At 42.6% G+C, this 26,202-nt stretch overlaps 1 protein-coding gene across 2 annotated transcripts in view; it reads right to left on the bottom strand.

Moving 5' to 3' along the window:
* The window catches only part of SUDS3 (SIN3A corepressor complex component SDS3), a 60,151-nt gene extending 34,227 nt beyond the window's left edge, over positions 1–25,924 (bottom strand). The window contains exons 1-7 of one of the 2 annotated variants that reach the window (XM_077462075.1): positions 25,671–25,924; positions 15,298–15,367; positions 14,305–14,360; positions 9,925–9,987; positions 5,422–5,493; positions 4,576–4,595; positions 2,479–2,635 (exon numbers count right to left, since the gene is read on the bottom strand). In XM_077462075.1, the coding sequence (XP_077318201.1) occupies positions 2,479–2,635; positions 4,576–4,595; positions 5,422–5,493; positions 9,925–9,987; positions 14,305–14,360; positions 15,298–15,367; positions 25,671–25,794 (562 nt within the window). In that variant the 5' untranslated portion in view covers positions 25,795–25,924. The remainder of the gene's footprint in view (positions 1–2,478; positions 2,636–4,575; positions 4,596–5,421; positions 5,494–9,924; positions 9,988–14,304; positions 14,361–15,297; positions 15,368–25,670) is intronic. The other variant, XM_077462076.1, reaches the window with a different exon arrangement.
* Positions 25,925–26,202: the final 278 nt, after the last annotated feature.

Genomic DNA, 26,202 nt, shown 5'->3' with positions numbered 1-26,202 from the left:
GGTGCGCCAAGGTTCACCATCACTGGCCTAGGCTATAAGAAGATTGCAAAGACCCTGAAACTGAGCTGCAGCACGGTGGCCAAACCATATGGCCTTGCCATGGTTGAACAAAGAAGTTGGGTGAATGTGCTTTGTGTCATATACAGAGGTTGTCTTTGGGAAATAGACGTATGAGTGCTGCCAGCATTGCTTCAGAGGTTGAAGGGTGTGTGTGTGTGTGTGTGTGTGTGTGTGTGTGTGTGTGTGTGTGTGTTTTGGGAGATACTGTATATCTTTTTGATAATAAACATTTTGAAGAGGCAGCTGTGTGGGTGTATGGTCCCTTTTTTGTTGTTGAATATGTCATTTTGGTTACACCCCACCCACACTGTGCACGTGGTAACACCTCTTCACTTCGTTACACATTTTGGTCAGGCTCCCTAGACCATCTCTACATTTTGTATATAGATAGCTGAATACAGGGATGTGTCGATACTGAGTATTTTCACGAGTACTCACGAAAATGCTCCCGATACTGAAAACACTTTGTGGTGCGATTTGCGTCCATACAAAATGAATGAGTGCAAATCCCACTGCAAAGAATCAAATGCGGTGGGGAAACAGCATGCGATTTGGACAGGAATAACATGCGATTCTTTGCAGTGCTATTTGCGCCAATTCATTTTGTATGGACAGAAATTACACTGCAAAAGTATCGGTACTCAGGACTGGCGAATAACTAACCGAAAGTATCAGTACTCAAACTCACTGCTAAAAAAAAAAAAAAAAAAAAAAAAAAAAAAAAAAAAAAACACAAGGGAGGGTATCGCTGCATCCGTAGCTGAATACATGCTATTCATAAGAAATGTGGGCAAGCAGAGCTAGAAGAATATTATCAGTAGACTTCTGTTCACAGGGTGGCTCCACTGGCTTGCAGGATCTCCCTGGAGCCACCCGGACATGCGCCCTCTCGCCCAGAACTGTAGCTTTACATGTAGAAACTAGAGGTCGACTGATATATCGGCCGATATTTGCAGTTTTTTAATTAATCAGCATGACCGATTGTGCTGATAAAAAGGCCGATTAGAACAACTTGCAAATGACTTCTGTAATAGAACTCAATGCAGGTTGCCTGAGCCTTCAGTGAAGGGACTTTCCTCCTCTCTGGGCAGTCTGCCAAGAAAAGAGTAAAGAGATACAATGTTTACACTTATGAATGAACTCAACTCAGTGTGTAGGAATTCTCAGTTTAACCATTTAAAGACTAAATCTTTTCTGACACTTGTTGCTTACAAGTAAGAATCCTGTATTTTCTGCCAGAAAAGCACTTAGAACCCTCAAAAATTATATATATTTTTTTAGCAGAGATTCTAGAGAATAAAATAGCGGTTGTTGCAATATTTTATGTCACATGGCATTTGCGCAGAGGTCTTTCAAAACGCAATTTTTTGGGAAAAAAAATTTTTTTTTTTTTTAAAAACAGTAGTTAGCCCATTTTTAAAAAAAAAAAGTTTTGACTAGTTTTTATTTAATATATAGTTTTTTTTCTAAATTATACATACAAATAAACTGATTTGGAGGTTTGTTTTGTTTAATAAGTGTTTAAATGCAAGAAATTTTCTCTATCACTTATTAAGGCTGCTTTCACACTGGAGCGGGCAGGCGTTGATGGTAAAACGCTGCTAGTTTTAGCGTCGCTTTACCGTCATTTTAGCGGCGCTATTCGGCTGCTAGTGGGGCGCATATAACCCATCTAGCGGCCGAGGAAGAGGTTAAAAGTGCCCGTGAAGCACCGCTGCCAAAGCACAGCTTCGGCAGTGGTGCCCATTCATATAAATGGACGGGAGTGGTGGAGGAGTAGTATACACCACTCCAAAAGGTGCTGCTTGCAGGACTTTAACATCCTGCCAGCGCATCGCCTCAGTGTGGAAGCACTTGGTTTTCACACAGACTGCAGGGGAGCCGTTTTGCAGGCACTTTACAGGTGCCATTTTTAGCCCAAAAGCACTTGAAAAATGCCCCAGTGGGAAAAGGTACCTGTTAGATTTTATGAGATGAAGGGGGGGCGGGGAAAAATCGGCCCAACAAAAAATAAAATAATAAATTTGAAATTTCTACATATCGGCATCGGCCAGAGAAAAACCCATATCGGTCGACCTCTAGTAGAAACCCTGGATGCCCACACACCCAGGAGGCAGAGAAAACATCCTCAGAACTGAACCGCTGCTCCGCCCAACATAAGAGATTGACAGGAGTTTTCCTTCTGCCACTTTGATTACTCTGCAACCTGTACAGTACAGGAATGCTCAAGGAAGCCACAAGGGCATAAGCGCAAATTTTACAAACAGCCAATAAGCATGTTTGGGACTAAAATAAAACAATACTTAAAAAGTGCTGCTAATTATGTGAAATTAGAAGACAAGATTAACTAAAATCATGATCGCTTAATACAAATTTTTACAGTGTTATAAGGAGAGTTTACGCTTAAATTAATCCTACCTCCTGTCAATTCCATTGTTAATTTTTCATTTTCAATCATTTTCTTCTTTTCCTCTAGCTCTGCAATTAAATTTTCCTTCAGTTCAATCTTCTTATCCTCAAACTCTTTGACAGCAGCCTTTTTCTCCTTGATGTAGTTCCTTTCCACTTGCTCTGTCTGCAATTTAAAAACAAAAAATAAAATTGGGTTACTGCTGCGCTAATAACAATTCCAAATTAAACAGTAGTAATAATCCCTCGAGCAGCAAGCACAATATTGATGAACAATGATAACCAGTAAAAGATAGATGCAGAGCTCATATGATTGTCCATAAACATTAATCCATGGATATTGTAGACAAGAGCATGCTTGGTGAGGTGTACACTGTGTGGACACGAAGGAGAACCACCACCGACACCTGATCACACTGCCGCCTATTTGGACCCTCATTACAAAGGTCACCCAAACGCAATACATTTTAGCTATGGGCAGAGCCTAATTGGTCTATGTCAGCCCCTGGTTTCATATATGGTCTTCATAATGCAAAACTAGTTCTCGTTAAAAATTTGTGAAATGCAGGCCACACAAGTTTCTATCAGATTTATAATCGGAGCTTCAGTAAAACTTTTTTTTTTTTAGTTTCCAATTCTTACCCTATTAGGGCTCTTTTACCTATCTCCCTAAATATATTGATCTTTGCTTTAATCTGTAACAAAATTATAAAAAATAAAAAAATTCATCATGTAAACATTTACTCTTAAGCAGAACACGGGGCGAAAGTCGAGAGACATCGGGCGTTAAAAAAAAAAAATTAAAAAGGCAGACTTTTGGCTGGTGTATATGTCACAGTGTCTGACAGAAGCCTGTGGACGAGCATGCTGGAAAACCAGCAGCTGAACAACTCCAGATCAGCGCTATCAGCCAATGGCTGAGAGCGCTGATTAGAGTGTTCTAATGGGGGGGGGGGCATCCTCCTGTCAGGAATCGCAACAGTTCAGCAGGGGAGATCTCTATACTAACTTTGCATAGTTAGTACAGCGGGTCCGCTGGGTTGAATAAAAAAAAATTAAAAAAAATAAAAACCAAACATTCTGATAGAATCTGACCCCCCACCTACGAGTTTTGGCTGTTCCCTGCCCAATGCTGTGTGTTTCAGCAGTTCTTGTTGAATCTTACATAACGCAGAAGAAATCCAATAGGGAGAGTGGAAATCTCTCAATGTCCACAACAGTTCCGTAGACCCAGGAGTTCAAGCATCAAAAATATACAAAATGTTGCCAGATTGTTAGCGCGAACCAGAATCTACCAAACCTCTAAAATATCTGTTACACCCCTTTCACACCAGGGCGTTTTTCAGGCGCTATAGCGTTAGAAATAGCGCCTGCAATCCGCCCTAAAGAAGCTGCACCATTGTGTGTAGTGTGAAAGCCCCGAGGGCTCACACTACAGCAGTGCGCTGGCAGGACGTCAGAAAAAAGTCCTGCCAGCAGCTTCTTTGGAGCGGTGAAGAAGCGGTGTGTTTACCGCTCCTCCACCGCTGCTCCCCATTGAAATCAATGGGGCATCGCTGTAATGCCGCCGGCAAATAGCCGCTATTGCGCCGTATTGCCGGCGGTTTTAACCCTTTCGCGGCCACTAGCGGGGGGTAAAAGCGCCCGCTAGTGGCCGAAATGCGCCGCAAATCCAGGCGGTAAAACGCAGCTAAAAATAGCGGCGTTTTACCGCCGACGCAAAGGGCGGTGTGGTGTGAAAGGGGTCTTTTGGATGCATTCATCCTAAAGGGAAAAATGCTTACACTGGCTGCCTGAGCAGTATGTTGTCCTAAAAAGGTAAGCAATTTGGTCTAGGGGGATTGTAAGGTTGATTTACTCAAATTGGAGAGTACAAAATCTGGTGCAGCTGTAAATGGTGGCCAATCAACTTCTAACTTCAGCTTGTTCAATGCAGAGCTGCGCCAGATTTTTCACGCACCAGTTTTAGTAAATCAACCCCTGTATGTTCAATTGTCACAAAAAAATAAAAATAAATAATTAAAAAAAAAAAAAAGGGAAGAAAGAAGAAGAAGGAGGAGGACGTGATCATATTAAGCCTATAATAAAAAGAAAACATGCACTTACCTCCAGCTGCAGGAAGAGCTCTGAAATAATCACAAAAAATCAAGTTAGTTATAAAAATGTGGTTTTAAAATAAAAAAACAACTTGACATAAATTGTTGGCAATTCAATGTTTTGGAGTCTTGTTTAGGGTTGCATAATATAAAATCAATTTAACTGAATGAGATATACCTCAATAGCATTCTATAAACACGTTATTGGTTAAAACCTGCAACCGCTTCATCAAAAAACTGACCCAACTCTGGCCAGCTTCTGCACGGAAGGCCAAAACGGAGTGAAACCAGAAGGAAGACCAGGTGAAGATGGAAGCTCGAATGGAAGTTTGTGGTGCAAACTAGCACACTGTGGCATAATTTAGATGACAGGTGTGAATCTCCCATTGTGATAAAAATTTAAAAATACTGACTGCATTAAAAATAGGTGAACCTCCAATTTCTAGTCAAAGAGAAAAATCACATTCTCTAAGCAGCCACAAAACACAATAAGATTGCCATTACAGGTCAAAAAAATAGTAATGAGAAGTACATCAAGAGGACTAATTAAAATGAAGAAACCACAGTGCTCACTTCACATCGCACCTGCTTTTATGGGTCATTTATAAAATGTCGCCTGCAGTCTCCTTCAGTGTTTAAGTCATAATGTGTTGGTATGCATCGCACACTAGCACATAATGACACACTTACCTGAAAACATTTTAGGAGATATTTAGAGTACCTATAGGTAAGCTTTATTATAGGCTTACAGATAGGTAAAAGTTATACACAGGAGTTTATTCCCACTTTAATGTTTGTATTAAATAAGTTAAAACAGAGTTCTACTTTGCAAAACATTTGAGAAGTTTGTTCTTACCAGCATTTCTTAGCCTTTCTTTGTACTGCTGATCTAATTTTTTCAAGCGCTTTTGATATTCTTGCAATGTCCCTGTTAAAAAAAAAAAAAAAAAAAAAAAAAATGAAAACACACACACAAAACATAAAAACGTATATAAGACTATACAAGCTCATGCAACCATCTCATTCTATAAAGAAAAGCAGACATTTGTTTTCATTAGGGATGCACCGATACCACTATTTTAGCAACGAGTACCCGCTGATACCAATTACCGATACCAATTTCTGGCATTTAGGGAGATCAGGAGGAGGATGAGGATGAGGATGAGGATGAGGATGAGGATGAGGATGAGGATGAGGATGAGGATGAGGATGAGGATGAGGATGAGGATGAGGAGGAGGAGGAGGAGGAGGAGGAGAGGGGGGGTCTCCATCATCCATCAGTGTGCTGTGTAATATTACCATCTGGATGAGACCAGGTAATGAAGAAGCAGAGCACTCCCAACACTCAGCACTGTTGGCCCCACAATTACAAGGACCAACTGAGCCAGAAGGTATCGGTTTTATGTATCGGGGCATTTTCACAAGTACCGATACTTGTGTAAATGTGTGTCGGTGCAACTCTAGTTTTCATACAACATATTTTATTCTAAGGGTTTGATGATTGCTGGTGAATGTAAAGCATAAAAAAAATAAAAAAAAAATAAAATTAAAATGACGTTGGAGTGGGTGAATTTCTAGAACATAACCGTCATCTAATGTATTTTGCTAGATTAAAGTTGGCCACAAACCACCAAGCGGGCTGAACAAAAATGAAAAAAAAAAAAGATACAGATTCATCCATTCACACAAATGGAGGTGGATATAATCTTCCTTGCTAGGACACTGTATTCTTGTAGGCTGCACCTACCACTGTCAGGCTCCGTTCACACAGGGGGCGACACGACTTGCCGTGCCGCGACCTGACAAGTCGCCCCCGTTCTGTACTACGGAACCGTTCTAAGAGGAGCGACTCGAGTCGCTCCGACTTAGAAAAAAGGTTCCTGTACTACTTTTGGGCGACCTCGGGGCGACTTGCATTGACTTCTATACAGAAGTCATTTGCAAGTCGCCGCTGAGGTCGCGGCAGGTCGCGGCGCGGCAAGTCGTGTCGCCTCGCATCGCCCCCTGTGTGAACCGAGCCTTAGGATACATTAATCAGTGGCTGCAGCTGATTGGCTTCAGCTGCTGGTCAAGAAAAAGTTTGCAATACTTCCTTCCAACAGAAGTCGATCAAATGCTGACACAGTGATTGAAATTCAACCAGTCCCTCCTGAAGCAGAGGACGTTCAGTGTGTGGCCAGCTTAAGGTTCACCATACACAGCATGTTACAATCTAAATGTAATATCTTTAGATCGACCAACAAATATGTAGTGCAATAGGCTGCTTGTTTGGATATAAACTACAGCGCATCCGGAAAGTATTCACAGTGCTTCATTTTTTCCACATTTTGTTATGTTATAGCCTTATTCCAAAATGTATTTAATTCCTTATTTTCCTCAAAATTCTACAAACAATACCCCATAATCACAAAGTGAATGAAGTTTGAAATCTTTGCAAAATGTATTAAAAATAAAACATGAAAAAAAAAAAAAATTACATGTACATAAGAATTCTCAGCCTTTGCTCAATAATTTGTTGAAACACCTTTGGCACCAATTACAGCCTAAAGTCTTTTGGAGTATGATGCTACAAGCTTGGCACACATATTTTTGGGTAGTTTCTCCCATTTTTCTTTGTAGGACCTGTCAAGCTCCATTGGGTTGGATGGGGAGAGTCTGTGTACAGCCATTTTCAGATCTCGGCTGAAAGGTTCAATCAGGTCCAAGTCAGGGCCACTCAAGTATATTCACAGATTTGACCCCCTTCCCAGCGTATGCAGATGTGCGTACTCTGCTTCCGGGGGTATACCGGGATGATGCCCGCGCCTGCAGGCATCATCCCGGTACTGTTTTTTTCAGCGGACGATTGGCTATCCAGCCATAACAACCGAAGTGGCTAAAAGCCGCTCGGCTGTTATGCCGGAGGAGCGGGAGGGGACATCCCCCCCTCCCGCCGCTGTTAACGGTGCTCCCGCTCGATCGGGAGCACCGAGTCACAATCTGATGCTTCCGGCTGCTGGGGAGGAACTGGAATGACGCCGTAATCGGCGTCATTCCAGTCTCCTAATAGTAAACACAGAAGCGGCGTCATGACGTCACTTCCCGTTTACTCGGCTGCCAATGTCGCCGGTTTAAAAAAAATATACAGTATTCAGAATCGCCGTTTTCAGCGATCTGAATACATTGAAGTGTAAAGGAGGGATCGGGGGTCTTTTAGACCCCCAATCCCTCCATAAAGAGTACCTGTCACCACAGATGTTTACATTCCTTGTGACAGCAATAAAAGTGATAAAAAATAAAAATTTTAAAAAAAAAACTAATTTATTCATTTAAAAAAAAAATATTTTAAAGCGCCCACCGTCCCCGCGAGCTTGCGAAGCAAAGAAAACGCATACGGAAGTCACGTCCGCATATGTAAACGGTGTTCAAATCACACATGTGAGGTATCGCCACGATCGTCAGAGAGAGCGCAATAATTTTAGCACTAGACCTCCTCTGTAACGCTAACCTGGTAACCATAAAAAAAATATAAAGCGCCGCCTATTGAGATTTTTTAGGTACCGTACTTTGTCGTTATTCCACGAGTGCTTGCAATTATAAAGTGTGACATGTTTGGTATCTATTTACTCGGCGTAACATTATCTTTCACATTATGCAAAAAAATTGGGCTAATTTTACCGTTTGTTTTTTTTTTTTTTAATTCATGAAAATGTCATGAAAGGGTTAAGGATGATCAGTGGAAACAGGATGCATCTGAGCTCAATTTTGAGTGTCATGGCAAAGACTGTAAATACTTATGTATATGTGATTTTTTATTTTTAATAAATCTGCAAATAATTTTAAACAAACTTCTTTCATGTTGTCGTTATTGGGGTATTGTTTGTAGAATTTTGATAAGAGGAGGATCTGGGCTGCTCTGTGCAAAACCATTGCACAGAGCAGGTAAGTATAACATGTTTGTTATTTTTTAAAAGAAACAAAACAAAACAAAAAAAACAAACAAACACACACACAGACACACACCATTAACCGATTTCCGACCAGCCGCTGTCATTATACTGCGGCAGGTCGGCACAATCCCATGAACAGTCGTAGCTATACGTCAGCTCGCGGGATCAGGATAGCAGACGCGCTGTACAGCGGAGGTGCTGATGCTCGTGGCCAATGGTCGTAATGACCGCCGGCCACGAGCGATCCTGAGCAGGAGACACAGAACAGGGACGAGTGTGTGCAAGCACAAACTTCTCTGTTCTGATAGGAGTGACAGATTGTGTGTTCCTATGATCTAGGAACCACAAAACGTCACTTCCTCTAGTCAGTCCCCTCCCCCTTCAGTTAGAACCACCTCTCAGGGAACACAGTTAACCACTTGATCACCCCCTAGAGTTAACCCCTTCACTGCCAGTGACATTTATACAGTAATTCATTTTTATGGCACTGATCACTGTATAAATGCCAATGGTCCCAAAAATGTGTCAAAATTGTCCAATGTGTCCGCCATAATGTCGCAGTCATAAAAAAAAAAAAATTGCAGACCGCTGCCATTACTAGTAAAAAATAAAAATGCTATAAATCTATCCCCTATTTTGTGGATGCTATAACTTTTGCGAAAACCAATCAATATACGCTTAGGTAGAAGAATATATAAAAATCGACCTAAACTGAGAAAAAAATATTTGCTTTAAAGAAATATATATATATATATATATATATATATATATATATATATATATATATATATATATATATATATATATATATATATATATATATATATGTGTATGATATATATATAAAAAAATATGAGGATATTATAGCAAATTGTCGCTTTGTTTATAGCGCAAAAAATAAAAACTGCAGAGGTGATGAAATACCACCAAAAGAAACCTCTATTTGTGGGGGAAAAATAAATAATTGTTTGGGTGCAGCGTCGCACAATTGTCAGTTAAAGCGATGCAGTGGCAAATTGCAGAAAAGGGCCTGGTCATTCTGCAGACAAATCTTCCGGGGCTTAAGTGGTTAAAATAGGACTGCAAAATTACTAACAAAAAAATACACAAAAAAGGAGCATATACAGAAAATCTGGTTGTCGACACACTCAAAGCATAAGCCGACTGTGCACATTACAATTTTTTTTTCTTTTATTGTAAAGACACATTTTTCTATAAGGATAGTAAAAATGGTTGCCTAATAAACAGTACCGTTCTAAAAATAGGGGAAAAAAAAAAACGGCATGACACTATACAGAGAATATTTAAAGAGTTAAAACTTTGAGGCATGTCTGGAAACAAGCAAACGTGTATAATCTTATTACATTTTGTGATTAAGTCAAGCAGAAATTTCACTGCACTCAGATCATTATAACTAAGAATAGACATACTGTAATGTGTAACTTGGCCTTTTTCCTTTTTCACATCATTCGATTCTGTGCTAGTTTTCATCACTAGAAAAATAAATTAATTGAGCCTTGTATGACAACAGCTGTTTTACAGACATTTTTTACTGCCATTACCATTATATGAGAAATTACAGTTTTGAAGATTTTTGAACTATCGCAGCCCCCTCACACAATGCAGGACACTAGCAAATGTAATAATACAATTGTGTCATCCATTCTATTTTAGCGGTAACCTGTCATATTGCCATCTGATGCTGTACACAGTATATTCCATGAATGTCAGCCTTTACCTGAACAAATAAAATCATTATAACAAACTACATATGGGTATGCAATATGCAAAAAGGCAAGGAAACCTCAGCCAAATACAATACAAGTTATGGAGGTAAAGATGGAAAAAAAAAGGAAATAAGGGAAGACATTCCTCCCCTGGAACTGAAGAGCATCTGTCACACAGTTCTCAGATTACCTAAAAATATAGAATTTCTGTCCACCTATGGCTAAACTTACAAAGAACACAAATGTTCCCTTTTGCCATCATGTCATGTGAGTGGAGTGTTCTTAAATCACCCCTGCTCAGCTGTCAGTAGTGTACAGTGCATCCGCAGAGTATTCACAGTGCTTCACTTTTTCCACCTTGTTATGTTACACAGACTTATTCCAAAATGGATTAAATTCCTTATTTTTCTCAAGATTCTACAAACAATACCCAATAATGACAAAGTGAAAGAAGTTTGTTTGAAACAAAATCACATGTACATAAGTATTCACAGCCTTTGCTCAATACTTTGTTGAAGCCCCTTTGGCACCAATTACAGCCTCAAATCTTTTTGAGTATGATCCTACAAGCTTAGAACACCTATTTTTGGGCAGTTTTTCCCATTCTTCTTTGCATGACCTCCCACGCTCCATCAGGTTGGATGGGGAGCGTTGGTGCACAGCCATTTTCAGATCTCTCCAGAGATGTTCAATCGGGTTCAAATTTAGGCAACTCAAGGAATTCAAGCTTGTGCCGTAGCCACTTTGTTATCTTGGCTGCGTGCTTAGAGTCATTTTCCTGTTGGAAGATGAACCTTCACCCCAGTTTGAGGTCCAGAGTGCTCTGGAGCATGTTTTCATCAAGGATGTCTTTTTAAAATGCTGCATTCATCTTTCCTTAATCCTGACTAGTCTCCTAGTTACTGCCACTGAAAAACATCCCCAGAGCATAATGCTGCCACCACCATGCTTCACTGTAGGGATGGTATTGGCCAGGTGATGAGCGGTGAATGGTTTCCTCCAGACATGAAGCTTGCCATTCGGGCCAAAGAGTTCAATCATTGTTCCATCACACCAGAGAATTTTGTTTCTCATGGTCTGAGAGTCCTTCAGATGCCTTTTGGCAAACTCCAGTAGGGCTGTCATGTTCCTTTAAGTGAGAAGAGGCTTCTGCCTGGCAACTCTACCATAAAGGCCTGATTAGTGGAGTGCTGCAGAGATGACTGTTCTTCTGGAAGGTTCTTCCCTCTCTATAGAGACGTGCAGGAGCTCTGACCATCGGGGGTTCACCTTCCTAAGGCCCTTCTCCCCGATCGCTCAGTTTGGCCGGGCGGCGCGCTTTAGGAAGAGTCCTGGTGGTTCCAAATTTCTTCCATTTATGGATGAGTGAAGCCACTGTGCTCACTGGGACCTTCAATGCTGCAGAAATATTTCTGTACCCTTCCCCAGATCTGTGCCTCGATACAATTCTGTCTCGGAGGTCTACAGACACTCCCTTGGACTTCATGGCTCAATTTTGAGTGTCATGGCAAAGGCTCTGAATACTTGTACGTGTAATTTATTCATTTCTTTTTTTATTTATTTTTTTTTATCAATTTTCAAAAATATTTTAAACAAACTTCTTTCACATAGTCATTGTGGGGTATTGTTTGTAGAATTTTGAGGAAAATAATTAAATTTATTCCATTTTGGAATAAGGCTGTAAGATAACAAAATGGGGGGAAAAAAATTAAGCACTGTGAATACTTTCTGGGTGCACTATATAGTAGTGACAACACGTCTTTTTTTTCCTTTTCACAAAAGTTTGTTTTTCTTAAATTTTATCCTAGTAGTGTTGTGCTGTTGAGTTGGATGCCAGCAGTCCTTTGGTAAAGTGTATTTATGGTCAAAATTGAAAGTCATATTTACTTCCACATTGAATTTGAGTTATTTCTAGCCTACTCATATTAAGCTGAAAAATCTTGGACATTTGTGAAGATCCCACATTAAGTGCCATGAATTCTGTGACACGTGCTCACTATGCCCTGTGAGTAGGCACTGCTGTGTCACACATTTCACAGAGCCTGCCTTCTGAACTACAGTGGTGCTGAAGAGGAGGACTTTCAGGAGGCGGAGTCAGTACAGGAATCACTGACTTCTTTAGTTACTTCCTGGTCTCTTGCCTAGGTAAATTATGTCATACATCCCAGGTGTCTTCAGGAGAGGTTTTCCCAGCTCACACTCTCCTGTATGCATGGAAGGGCAGATGGTATCCAGGAAGTAAATATGATTTGCCCTTACTCAAGATGGCCACAACCAGAAATGTAAGGGGGCATTTTTCAAAGTGATTTCTCAGCAAAATAAAGCATGAAGACAAGGATGGATGGGGGAGTTTGCTTTAAAGTACTCAAAATTAATTAAATAGTGTTTTTGTTTTTTGGTGCTCAGATGCAGTGAAGATCCACTTTAAAGCGGGGTTCCACCCAAAAGTGGAACTTCTGCTCATTTGTCTCCTCTCCCTCTCCGGTGCCACAATTAGCACCTTTCGGTGGGGGAGGGGGGACAGGATACCTGCCTAACAGCCATCCTGTTCCCACTTCTGGGAGTCAGCGCCACGGCCTGTGATGGCACCGTGGGGCTCCCCCTCCTCATCATCGCCGGGCCAATAGAGAGGAGCAGGGCCTCACACATGTGCAGTAGGGTTCCCAGCATGAAGCCGTAAGGCTACACTGTCGGGTTCCCTTACCCGCAATGGCAGCACCCAACAGCTGATGGAAGAAACAGCTGCGGTGCAGACATCGCTGGACTCCAGGATAGGCAAGTGTCCTATTATTAAAAGCCAGCAGCTGCAGTATGAGTAGCTGCTGGCTTTTATTTATTTTATTTTTTTGGGTGGACCTCCGCTTTAACTACTCATTTTGTCTAGTACATGGCAAAAGCAATTTTACATATCCCATCCTCCCCCATGCTACAGCAGTGAACTCTCCCTCTACGTCCTCAAGTGCAATGCAGGTCGATGGACTCTGCATCTATCTTGACGGCATTAGGACCTTAGAACTCCAAAGCAAAAAAGGTGAGAAGATGTTGTGGGGACCTGTCTAGAGTGCTGAGGATCCTGCAGGAATAGAGGATCAGTAAGTAAATCTACTTTTCCATTTCTATTTGAACAGTTATCAACTTCCTTCTTGCATGCTTCCTTCTCCCTTGCAGTGCAGGTGCAGCCCCAATGCAAGGAAGTTTAAATGTTCCTGGAGCGAAGTTTTAAAAATCATTTGTAAAAAGCAGAGAAGAAGCTGCAAAGCATGCAGAGAATCCAGGAAGTTGAGGAAAGATATGGCCAGCAGACAGGCAGAACTCATAACATGAAAGGAGACTTTTCAAGTAAGCTTATATTAGATGAAAACTACGGCTTGTATTATTACAATGCTGATCTTATAAAATGAAAGTGTATGCTGTGGCCAAAAAATACCTTTTAAGTCGTGACACAATCCACTGTGCAGATGTAAACAATGCATGTGAATAAGGATGCAATTGATTTTTTTTTTTTTGTGCGTAAGAACTGCAAGCCAAAAAAATCCTATGGTGTTTAAGTTTTTCATCATCCTTGTAGGATGCCAATAACTGTACCTTAGGATAACAAACCCAAACTGCTGAAAGCAGCAGCTCAGAAGTAAATCACTCAACGTAGCAGAGCAACCACAATAAAGTATAAAAAGGCTACTACTAGGACACAGATCAAACACGGGGCATGTATAATGCAGGATGAAACGTCACAGATTGGCCACAGTAAATTACCTGTGACATCTTCTAAGAACACATCACAACAAATGCATACAGTTAGCTGCTGACAACGTAGACAGCAGTGATGTCTTACCCTGTGCTTGATATGAACCGAGTATAATAGACAACAATGTATCTGTCCTCTTAGTCTGACCGATCAGCACTATGGCTACTGGTATAAATTACGATAAAACTTTAAGTATATCAACACAGCTACTGAAACAGAAATCAATGGCTGTCATGTAGTATGAAGAACTGAGAAGCACAAATGTCTTAGTTTTCTTAAATGCCAAATCTCGTCATTCCAACTGAGCCAAAAACGTAAGCTTTGAAAGCATGTCTTACCTTCTTGAAGTTGCTGCAGCTGTCTTTTGAGAGAAGCCAATTTGTCTTGATACATTCTAAAAAAGACACAATATGACAGAGGATACTTTTTTTGATGTAGCTATATTTCAGAAACAAAATGTAAATTTTGGCATGGCCTTTTTTTTGCTTTTCTAATAGATGAATACATACGCCAACTAGTACTTACAAAAACAGGAGATCCACATTTGCATTCTCATGCTATCTCAGGTTTTAAAAGACAGACAACTACACTTTTAGGCTGGGTTCACACTGCTGCGATGCAGGAACGCTGTGAATCCGCTGCGGGTGCCCGCTTCGCATGCCTCCCGGCGGCAGTTCACACTGCCCTATGCGAACAGCTGGGAGGGAGTGTCAGTGAAACGTTAATGACACCCCCAGATCAGTTCGCATATCGCAGTGCGATCTGCAAACTTGGACAAGAATCGGATCACATGGTGTGAACACCCATGCAATCCGATTCTGCTGCGGACCAAAAAAAGGGTCCTGTGCGAGTTTGGGCCGGATGCGATGCGAATTCAACCATACTATCCGTATGGCTGAACTCGCATCACACAGAGATCGGATGTGATTTGCACTGCAGTGCAGTGCGAATCACATCCGATCTGGTCACCACAGCAGTGTGAACCCAGCCTTACAGAAGAATGCAGCTCCATACTACAGCAGAACTAAAGTGCAAATTTAGGCTGGCAGTAACGTCCACTGATAAACCCATGCCGATTATTTCTTACTGTAGTGGCACTACTTGTTTTTCTGAAAGATGCTGTCACCAAACACAACATAAGCAAATCGCAGTATATTTCTCCTTCGGACACCTTCACCGTGATGCATATACTCCAAAAATACATACATCCTACATCTAATGCATCATTTCATACGTGCATGCTTCCTGTGTTGGTCCTATCCCAAAAATAATAAAAAAAAAAAATAAAATAAAAAAAAAGGGCGTCATTTTACTGGTAGTTCATTACTTACTGTTCTTTCATTTCCACATAGTCCACATTGTCATGCTTTGCCAGATCAGTCTCACTGGCATCTTCAGTGTCTTCACAGGACACAAAAATAAAAAATTGTAATTAGTCACTGCAAAACTAAATCGCAAGATATAAATCGATAGGCATTTAGAATTGTACATAGTCTTTTATTAATCACATCTCAGAAAATCACATCAAACACAATAAATGCACATAGCTATGTAGCTACATTGTCAGACATGTACCTACAGTGCATCTGTACCCAAAACTTATTTTTTTTTAATCTTAGGTAGAGTGGAGAAGGATTAGAGCTCCTATCAGGCTTTACTGGAGAGATTCCTTTATTTCCGGTAAGATCATCCTCAGACAGGAAGCAAGGGTAAATATTTCTAGGGCCCCATTCACATTTGCAAATAGGGACATTAACAATTACAAGTGAGAGACCCAATTAGGGTTCCTGGTGATTAGCTGCAGGCAGCATCTTATTTGAAAGCAATTGGAGGCTAACGGCCATCATAGAAAATTGTGGCCACTCGCATGCAATCCCTCATGGATCAATTACCTACAAATTCTTAGCCCTGGTCGCAGATGGTCAGGTGCAATTAGCCATGGGAGCGGCAAAGTGCGGCACTGAATTTCTTTCAATAAGTTAGTGCATAGCCTTATGATCTCTCTTATTGTTTGCTGCCTTTTTGGCCAGACTTATGATGTCCTACCTACCCAGGGGTGGGTGGTACTTTGTTCTTGCTTGATTCTGATTAGTGTATGGCAATTCTGCAAAACATCCAATCATGTCTGATGAAAGTGTCCTGAATGACTCGGAAACATTGCATTATCTTGTTTGCGATGTGATCATACTTCCTTGAAAAAAACATTTGTACTCAACCTGAAGATCCGTGGTGTGCTGGCAGATATCTACACTGTACCATGGAAGATCCAGTCTCCAGCCAGTGATTGCTGTGGTACCCAATATCTTATAGCCTTTTGGAGGAACAAGTGGAATGAGAATATTGACGATTAGCTGTGGAAGCTGTCTTTGCCGGAAATTCCCATTGCTTTCAGTAGGGCTGCCGCCTGTAGCCAATGGCCAGAAGCCCCCGCTGGGTCCCCTGCATGAATAGCTAAACGACCCATTCGGAACACAGAGAAAAATAAAAATGCCTTAGATACTGTCATGTCCAACAAAGTGCATCAACGCTATTAGTAAAGTCCAGGCACAGGTACCTTGATCTTAGGTTAAGGCTATATAGAGGAATTCTTATTGGTTAAAAAAAAAAAGCCCTGATCACTCTCGATTCTCTATCATTTTGCAATCTTAAAGAGAACTTGTCAGAGAATCATGGAGGCTGTCATAGTTGATCATTCTGAAAATGCTTGTCGACTGGCTATCTCAGGAGATGCATTGGCTTCAAAGCTTCCTGAGTCACTGCCTTGGAACAAGAGCGAAGGAATTCTGACACTTATTGTACATCACGCTCGCTCAGGGTCTGTCACTCAAAGGGCACTGACAAAGCCAAGAAACATTTGTTTTAGACCAGGGGTAGGAAACCTCGGCCCTCCAGCTGTTTTGAAACGACAAGTCCCATGAGACACTGCAAGACCCTAACAAACACAGGCATAACTCCTACAGGCAGAGGCACGATGGGATTTGTAATTTCATCACAGCTGGAGGGCTGAGGTCACCTACCCCTGTTTTAGACGGAGGGCACAATGGTAACTTTATAACAGGGTCACATATCGGAATGTTTCTCTCTTTCTTTTTTAATCATACCTACCTAGGTGGATGCAGCATCGCTCAGATACCGCATCTATCCCTCGCCATTTCTAAGACTGAGAACCAAGCGATCAAACATTGCTGTCACTGGCTCTCTGCTCTGCGCTGTGGAGAGGGCAGAAGTGGCTGGCTTAGGCTCTCAGCAGTTTGCTGAGAAGCTGAGCTGGGTGCCGGTTCAGGTATGTGGGCAGATCCCAACCATATGGTCACGATCTTGTCTGAGCCTGGACAGTCTCTGTGACAACAGTTGACAGCAGGCTTCAGAAAAATGGATCACAGGTGTATAGAATGAACTGCAATCCTGTGATCCACAGGAGAAGTGCAGCCAAATGAACGTTGGCTGTACATCTTTAAAATCAGATCCATTACTTGCTTTTGATCATAATATAGAAAAAAAAATACACACGTTACTTTTAAATAGTGCTAACACAACTATATGAAATCTAGCTTTATATTATCTTCACATATTATCCTATACAGCAGATAGCAGGGAGAATAAATGAGAGGTTAGGCACTGGAAACCAGGCTGTTCTGTATAGGAATTAAATTAGTTTGAATGGTTCATCTCTCCTTTACTAGAAATTTGGATTACACCAAATTTATGACTGTAGAAACCCTTGCTATAAACGCAATGGAAAAATAACTATAATGTCTATTTATAGTCAAAAATCTATCCTTCAAACAAAATTTCCTGGACTGATTTCACTTTTTATGAAACGTGGCAAAAAACGACTTGTGACTCAGCTGAGAGAAGCTTTATTTACAAGCAAGTTACATGACTTCCTAGTGGTGTCTGGTGCTGTCCTGCCCACCTATCATGGGTTTTATTGGTCCATTACTATGAACAGAAATTAAAGGAAGCAAGATGCCAGTTATGGTATCAGAGGTGTGTGAATAAGACCAATCTGCGCAGGCAGCCATCACTATAAGTAGGGTTGCACCGATACTAGTATGAGTGCCGATACCAAGCATCGGTACTCGTGCAAATGCACCGATACCTGAAACCGATCATTTCAGGCTCGGTTCTTTGAGCTGTCAGTGGGTCTCCCCTGTTGATAGCTGAAGTGTTAACCACTTCAGGACCGCCGTATTGCCAATGTACGTCAGCACAATGGCACAGGCAGGCACAATCACGTAGATGTACGTGATTGCCTTCCAGCGGGTGGGGGGTCCGATCGGACCCCCTCCCGTTGGATACGACGGTCCGGTTCCCTCCAGGAGCGCTCCATGATGAGGGGATGGCCGTTCGTTTTCGGCCATCCCCTCTGGATCGCTCCTGGCCAAGGAGAAGCTTCCTCCCACTGTGTATTGTTTACACAGGAAGGAGGAAGTGATGTCATTCTCCTCGGGGCGGTCTTTTTGACCGGACTACGAGGAGAAGACTAAAAGTAAGTGTGCACCAACACTACACTGACATGTAGGTACACACAGGCACACAAACCCCCCCCCGATCCCCCCCCGATCCCCCGCCCCCCCCCCCCCCCAGTCACAGTGTCACTGATTGCATTGATCATTTCTTTACTGATCAATGCATTCAGTGTCAGTTGTGACAGCAAAAACTGTCAGGACAGTTAGTGTTAGGTCCAGGGTAGCCCCCTATCACCCCCCAATAAAGATTTAACCCCCTGATTGCCCCTAGAGTTAACCCTTTCACCCCCTTTTGCCAGTGTCACTAAGCGATCATTTTTCTGATCGCTGCATGTGTCGCTAGGTAGCTAGTTATTTTTTTAGGTTCACCGCCAGGTTTTTATATCGCTAGCTACCCCGATATACTACCCAATAATGTTTTTAACCCCCTGATTGCCGCTAGTTAACCCTTTCACCCCCTTTTGCCATTGTCACTAAGCGATCATTTTTCTGATCGCTGCATGTGTCGCTAGGTAGCTAGTTATTTTTTTAGGTTCACCGCCAGGTTTTTATAGCGCTAGGTACCCCGATATACTACCCAATAATGGTTTTAACCCCCTGATTGCCGCTAGTTAACCCTTTCACCCCCTTTTGCCAGTGTCACTAAGCGATCATTTTTCTGATCGCTGCATCAGTGTCGCTAGGTAGCTAGTTATTTTTTTAGGTTCACCGCCAGGTTTTTATAGCGCTAGGTACCCCGATATACTACCCAATAATGGTTTTAACCCCCTGATTGCCGCTAGTTAACCCTTTCACCCCCTTTTGCCAGTGTCACTAAGCGATCATTTTTCTGATCGCTGCATCAGTGTCGCTAGTGTCGCTAGGTGCTAGTTATTTTTTTAGGTTCACCGCCAGGTTTTTATAGCGCTAGATACCCCGATATACTACCCAATAATGGTTTTAACCCCCTGATTGCTGCTAGTTAACCCTTTCACCCCCTTTCACCAGCGATCACAGTATAAGTGTCACTGGTGACGCTGGTTAGCCAGTTAGTTATTTAGGTTCCCCGTCAGGTTTTTATATAGCGCCAGGGACCCCCATATACTACCTAATAAAAATTTGAACCCCCTGATTGCCCCTAGTTAACCCTTTCACCACTGATCACCGTATAAGTGTTACGGGTGACTCTGGTTAGTTTGTTTTTTATAGCATCAGGGCACCCACCATTTATTACCCAATAAAGGTTTAACCCCCTGATCACCCGGCGGGTGATATCAATTAGGTTTTAGGGTCAGGGTCTGCGTCGCCCCAGGCAGCGCTAGGTTAGTGCCAGTACCGCTAACACCCACACGCAAAGCATACACCTCCCGTAGTGCTATAGAATCTGAACAGATCAATATCTGATCTGATCAGATCTATACTAGCGTCCCCAGCAGTTTAGGGTTCCAAAAAAAACGCATTGTTAGCCGGATCAGCCCAGATACCTGCTAGCACCTGTGTTTTGCCCCTCTGCCCAGCCCACCCAAGTGCAGTATCGATCGATCACTGTCACTTACAAAACACTAAACACATAACTGCAGCGATCGCAGAGTCAGGCCTGATCCCTGCCATCGCTAACAGGTTTTTTGGTAGCATTTTATATTTAAATCCGGAAGGCAGTGCTTGGTTTTCGGGGTCCCGTACGTGGCTAGGCTCCCAAAAAATCCCCCACATGTGATATCCCCGTAATCGGGAGAAGCAGCAGAATTTATTTTGGGGTGTAATTTGACTTCTGCCCATAGCATGTGTGAGCAATATATCATTTAGTGACAACTTTGTGCAAAAAAAAAAAAAGTTTGTAATCTTCCCGCAACTTTTGGCAAAATATAAAATATTCCATGGACTCAACATGCCTCTCAGTAAATAGCTTGGGGTGTCTACTTTCCAAAATGGGGTCATTTGGGGGGGTTTGTGCTATTTTGGCATTTTATGGCCTTCGAAACTGTGATAGGTAGTGAGGAGTTAAATCAAAAATTTGCACCCTTAGAAATCCTGAAGGTGGTGATTGGTTTTCGGGGTGCCGTGCGCGACTAGACTCCCAAAAAGTCCCACACATGTGGTATCCCCATACTCGGGAGAAGTAGCGGAATATATTTTGGGGTGCAATTCCACATATAACTATGGCATGTGTGAGCAATATATCATTTAGTGACAACTTTTTGTAAAAAAAATTTTTTTTTTTTTTTTGTCATTATTCAATCCCTTAGGACAAAAAAAATAAATATTCAATGGGCTCAACATACCCATCAGCAATTTCCTTGGGGTGTCTACTTTCCAAAATGGGGTCATTTGGGGGGGATTTGTACTGCCCTGCCATTTTAGCACCTCAAGAAATGAGATCGGCAGTCATAAATTAAAAGCTGTGTAAATTCCAGAAAATGTACTCTAGTTTGTAGACGCTATAACTTTTGCGCAAACCAAAAAATATACGCTTATTGACATTTTTTTTACTAAAGACATGTGGCTGAATAAATTTTGCCCTCAATGTATGACTAAAATTTAGTTTATTCGATTTTTCTTATAACAAAAAGAAGAAAATATCTTTTTTTTTCAAAATTTTCGCTCTTTTTCCATTTATATCGCAAAAAAAAAAAATCGCAGAGGCAATCAAATACCATCAAAAGAAAGCTCTATTTGTGGGAAGAAAAGGACGCAAATTTCGTTTGGGTGCAATATTGCATGACCACGCAATTACCAATTAAAGCAGCGCAGTGCGAAATTGGAAAAAGACCTCTGGTCCTTAAGGTGTTTATTGGTCCGGGGCTGAAGTGGTTAAAGAGATTGGAGCTGTCAAAAAAAAAAAAGCAACCGGCAATGTTTATTAACATAATTGCTCAGCCGCTGAAACGCTAAAATAAAAAGAAACATTGTTTCTTTTTGAGTCTGTTCCTTCATCTGCAGATTAAAGGGATGAACAAATGTTCCGCTATTTAACCCCTTACTTACTCTAATCAGCCTTCATCAACTCCCTAATCATTTAAAAACCGCAAAATAAAAAAAAAATCTATTTGTAAATAACTCTTCAATGCTTTGCACCAAGTTCAACTAGAGAGAAGTTTGGAAAAACACCAGAGCTCACCTCTAATCCTAACCATGTTTTTGGAGTTCTTCTCCTCAGCTCCACCAGATGGAGCTAAGGCGCATAGAAAATACACACACCTGGATAACAAGAGATACAACGTAACAATTCTAAAGAATGCCGGTGTCCCATCATAAAAGGTCCCCCATCGGATAGTGTCCGCTGTGTACTGCGCATGCGCAGTACACAGCAACACAGATTACGAAAATAGCCGAGGCTGAACGGCGCCTGCGCCATGAGTCCGGTTTCTATCCCCACCATCCAAGTGGACATAGAGTAGGAATATAAAAGAGCCGAGCGCAGCAAGGCCAAGCCCGAAGCGTGGCGAGTGAAGCTCACCCGCGAGGGGCCCTCTAATTTTCACAGCCCTATGTCCGCTTGGATGGTGGGGCTACCACCTCCACTCACGGCGCAGGCGCCGTTCAGCTTTGGAGATTTTCCAAAGCTTCTTCTGCCCCTTACTGCGCATGAGCAGTACGGGGCGGACACTATATGATGGCAGGACACTATCTGCCAGAACACTGGCAGGAATTAAAAAGTAAGTGTAACCAATTTATATGCTCCCCAGCTTTAGTGGTCATAATGTAGTATTTTACTCGTCCATAAAAAACAACATTCATTCAGAAGAGAAAATAGCATAAAGAACATTTTTTTTTTTTGTTGCCCTTTTTGCACAAAACAAATGTACATGCAGAGTCACCAGACAAATGGTTATGCATATTATTTTATTAATACATCCCAAAGGGCTTGTTCAAATCACCAGCAGACCTTGATGCCCCTCTGAAAAGCAATCTGCAGTAAAGCGGTACAGGAGCACTGCCAGGCTTTAAAGTGACAACACTATCACCTACTGCAAAGCAAAACATTGCAGTAGGTTTACAACCCTATCTGTTCATAGTTGTAGCTAAAAATGGTATTAGCCACTTACCACCAAATCACATACATGTACGTCATTTGACTTCAAGTGATTATACCAGGATGATGCTTGCAGCTACAGGCATCATTCCGGTATTGTTTTTTTTCTCAGCGGGCGACTGGCTTTTATGTAAAAGTCATCCTAGCGGCTAATTAGCTGCTAGATGGCTTTTAAAAGGCAGTGGGAGGGCTCCCGTGCCTCTTCCGGCTCTACCGCCCCACAGGCGAGCCAAGAATAAAAGCTGGCTCACCACAGAGCTTGTTGTGGACCAAGGTCCCCGATGAGTTCTATGGTATAGGAAACTGGAAGAGAGAAGCAGATTTGTCACTTACGGTTTCCCGAATGTAAACAGTGCCATTTTTCAATTTGGAAAGTATCTGATCATACTGTGATCAAATGTTTCTAAGTGCAGAGGAGACAGCTGGGGTCTAATAAATCCCATCTCTCTCCATAAACAGGACCTGTCACATGCCTATTGCTATCACAAGGAATGTTTACATTCCTTGTGACAGCAAAAAATGGAAGGAAGAGGGAAAGGGGAAAGGGGAAAGGGGAAAGGGGAAAGGGGAGGCTCCCCTATCCTCGCACATGTGAGGTATTGTCATGAACATAAGAGTGAGAGCAATAATTCTAGCACCAGACCTCCTCTGGAACTCTAAACTGATAACCTGTTAAAGCCTTTTTAATTGTCAGCTATGACTACATCGTTTCTTGCCATTCCACGAGCATGCACAATTTTAAAGCGTGACATGCTAGGTATCTAGTTACTTGGCGTAACACCATCTTTTATATTTTACCAAAAAGTGGGTATTATATTGTGTTTATTGCATTAAAATTCATTAAAGTTTATTTTTTTTTCTAAATATTTGCATGTGAAAAAATATTGCGCAAATACTGTGTGACATAAAAATTGCAAAGCCCACCAATTTATTCTCTAGTCTAGGGCCTCTTAGATGTGATGTCTGCAAAAAAAAAAAAAAAAACTGTTCGCTGTAACTGATTATAAAGTGTGAATTGGAGATTGCCTTTAATTTGTTAGTGTACCTAAATTTGCTAATACATTTAAAGAAGACCTCCAGTCTCCTCAAAAAAAAAATGAAAAGTCAGCAGCTACAAATACCGTACATCCTGATTTTTAATATTAGGGCACTAATATGTCAGTGCTGATCCTGGGGAGCTGCAGGCAGGAGTTTTTAGGCAATGCCGCAGCTTCGTCGTAGCCCTGCGGAAGCCGGATGCCGCAGACTAGGCCGAAGCCTTGCTTAAAAACTCCTGCCTGCAGCTCCCCAGGACCGGCGCTGACACCCTAGTGCTCTAATATTAAAAATCAGCACCACGCCGGCCCCAGTGAAAAAAATAAATAAAATTGATTTGCTTAAATTTTGAACCAATTTGACCTCTCAACTCGATTCAAGATTTAAATAGATTTTTTCCCCAGCCCTTCTGCCGAGTCCTGAAACCGTGGTCAGTTTAGATGCCTCCTCTCTCCCCCCTATCCCCCTCCCTGCCCGTTAGCTCCATCCACTCCACGATCCTCCCCTCCTGCTGGTAAAACAATAATGTTTTGTCTCTACAATCCCCTCTGTTAGATAATAACATGTGCCCCACTGTATGTCTTTTATATATAAAAAAAAAAAAAAACCCTCTACCTTATTTCAGATCGTCTCCAGGCACTCACATGACTCCTCAGTTCTTTCCTCTCCTCTCTGGCTGAGGTCAGCGGGAGTTTTCGGCCCCTGTATCTGTCACACAGGGAAAGGAGAGGGAGAGAGAGAGAGAGAGCCGAGTCGTCACGCGAATGGCAGGAGACGATCTGAAATAAGATAGATAGAGGCAATTTTATTTTATAAAAGGACATACAGTGGGGCACATGTTATTATCTAACAGAGGGGATTGTAGAGACACGACAAGTGGCTTTACAAACACTTTAACAACCTCAATACTGGCCACTTACACCCCCTTGGGCCCAAGCCAATTTTCAGCGCTGACGCTGTTTAAATGACAATTGCGCGGTCATGCTACACTGTACCCAAACAGAATATTTATCAATTTGTTCCCACACATAGAGCTTTCTTTTGGTGGTATTGGATCACCTCTGCGTCTTTTTATTTTTTGCTAAACAAATAAAAAGGGACCTAAAATTTTGAAAACAAACGTTTTTCTTTTGTTTCTGTTATAACATTTTTTAAAGAAGTATGTTTGCTCCTTCACTGAATGGCACTGATGAGGTGGCAGGCACTGATGGGCACTCATGGGTGGCACTGATAGATGGCATTGTTAGGCATCACTGATGGCACTGGCAGGCATTGGGGATGGGCACTGATTGGCAGCCGCCTGGTGGTCTAGGGTGGCATACCTGGTGGTCCACTGTGGTGGCTCTGGCGGCATCCTGGTGGTCCTGAGCATCCAGGGGGGGGGGGGGGGGACTGCATTGATAATCAGCACAGACCCCCCCCCCCCCCATCAGGAGAGCAGCCGGACGGCTCTCCTCTACCCGCGTCTTCCTGTTTACATCGCGATCAGCCGTGATTGGACATGGCTGATCACGTGGTAAAGAGCTTCCGTCAGAGGCGCTTTACCGAGATTGGTGAAGCGGTGCGTCAGACTGACACACCGCACCACTGATTGCCACGATGGCGCGCAAGAGCGGTCGTTCTGGGAGGCCATCATATGACAGCCACCCATTCATTTGATGGTGAGTGTGCGGCAAGTGGTTAAGGTTTACTGGCAATGAAGCCTTCACAGACAGTTTCCTACTGCACATGTGCGAGTCACGATGCACTTTCGTGATTGGTCCCACTATCTTCTGGGACCTGTGTGTGTCTCAGAAGGCTGAAGAAGGGGGGTGGGGTCGGACATACGGGTAGATTGCTGCTGCAATCTTACCCTAAAGCGGGTACCTGACAAAACCAGGTACCCGCTCCTCCCCAAAAAGTGCCAAATGTGGCACTCGGGTTGGAGTGTTCGGGAACCCATGGATCTCCACAGGGGGAACACTGGGGGACCAATTTTCAGACCAGCACAAGACACAGTCACCCCCCTTTTGCTGCCCATAGAGAATGAGCCTGACCCCATCAGAGAAAGTTGGGGAGAACACAGCTGCCTGGTCACTGGGGGATTCAACACATGACAGCAGGGAGTCCGTCCATGACGTCACTTCCCCGCACCTCTGACATGTTGTCGGAGCGGAGTGTAAACAAAGCCCGCAGCATCCCTCACCCTCATCAGACTCCCGGCCCCGCAAACTCCGGTCATCCTCCTCCTCGGCGCTCTCCAGATCCTCCTCTTCATAGTAATCAGTGGCTGGCGCAGCGGCCGGAGACATCACACCGACCGAGCTCATGGTGCGGATTGTACAGCCGGACACCAGCAATCCCCGATCGGCCACACAGGGCACTCCCGGTGTTCCACCAGCACTCTGATACAACAGCCGCCGCACAGCAACGGGGTCCTCGGGCAGCCTGGTTTCCTGACTCCTCTTTCCGGCTGACTTTAGCAATGCCTGCAACGTGAGCCTAGAAATGTCAAGGGAAATTACCTGAAACGATACGGACAAAACTGAAATAAAAATCTATGTTCATTCCGAACACCTCAAAAAGGCATATCATTGAATAAACGTGCTGCGAAAAACAGACCGAATATGCAGGCATCTGACAAACAGCCCTTCCCAACAACAACCCTTGTGTGTCTGGCTGGTTGTACAGCGCTTGGCATTGTGGGAAGTGTAGTTCAGGACACTTTGCAATAGTTG

This window comes from Lithobates pipiens, unplaced genomic scaffold (assembly GCF_037356315.1).
Source record: "Lithobates pipiens isolate NorthernLeopardFrog02 unplaced genomic scaffold, aLitPip1_a1.2 Scaffold_3, whole genome shotgun sequence".
Lineage (NCBI taxonomy): Eukaryota > Metazoa > Chordata > Amphibia > Anura > Ranidae > Lithobates > Lithobates pipiens.
Note: the sequence above shows the minus strand (reverse complement) of the source record. Positions and strands in the feature narration are given on the sequence as shown.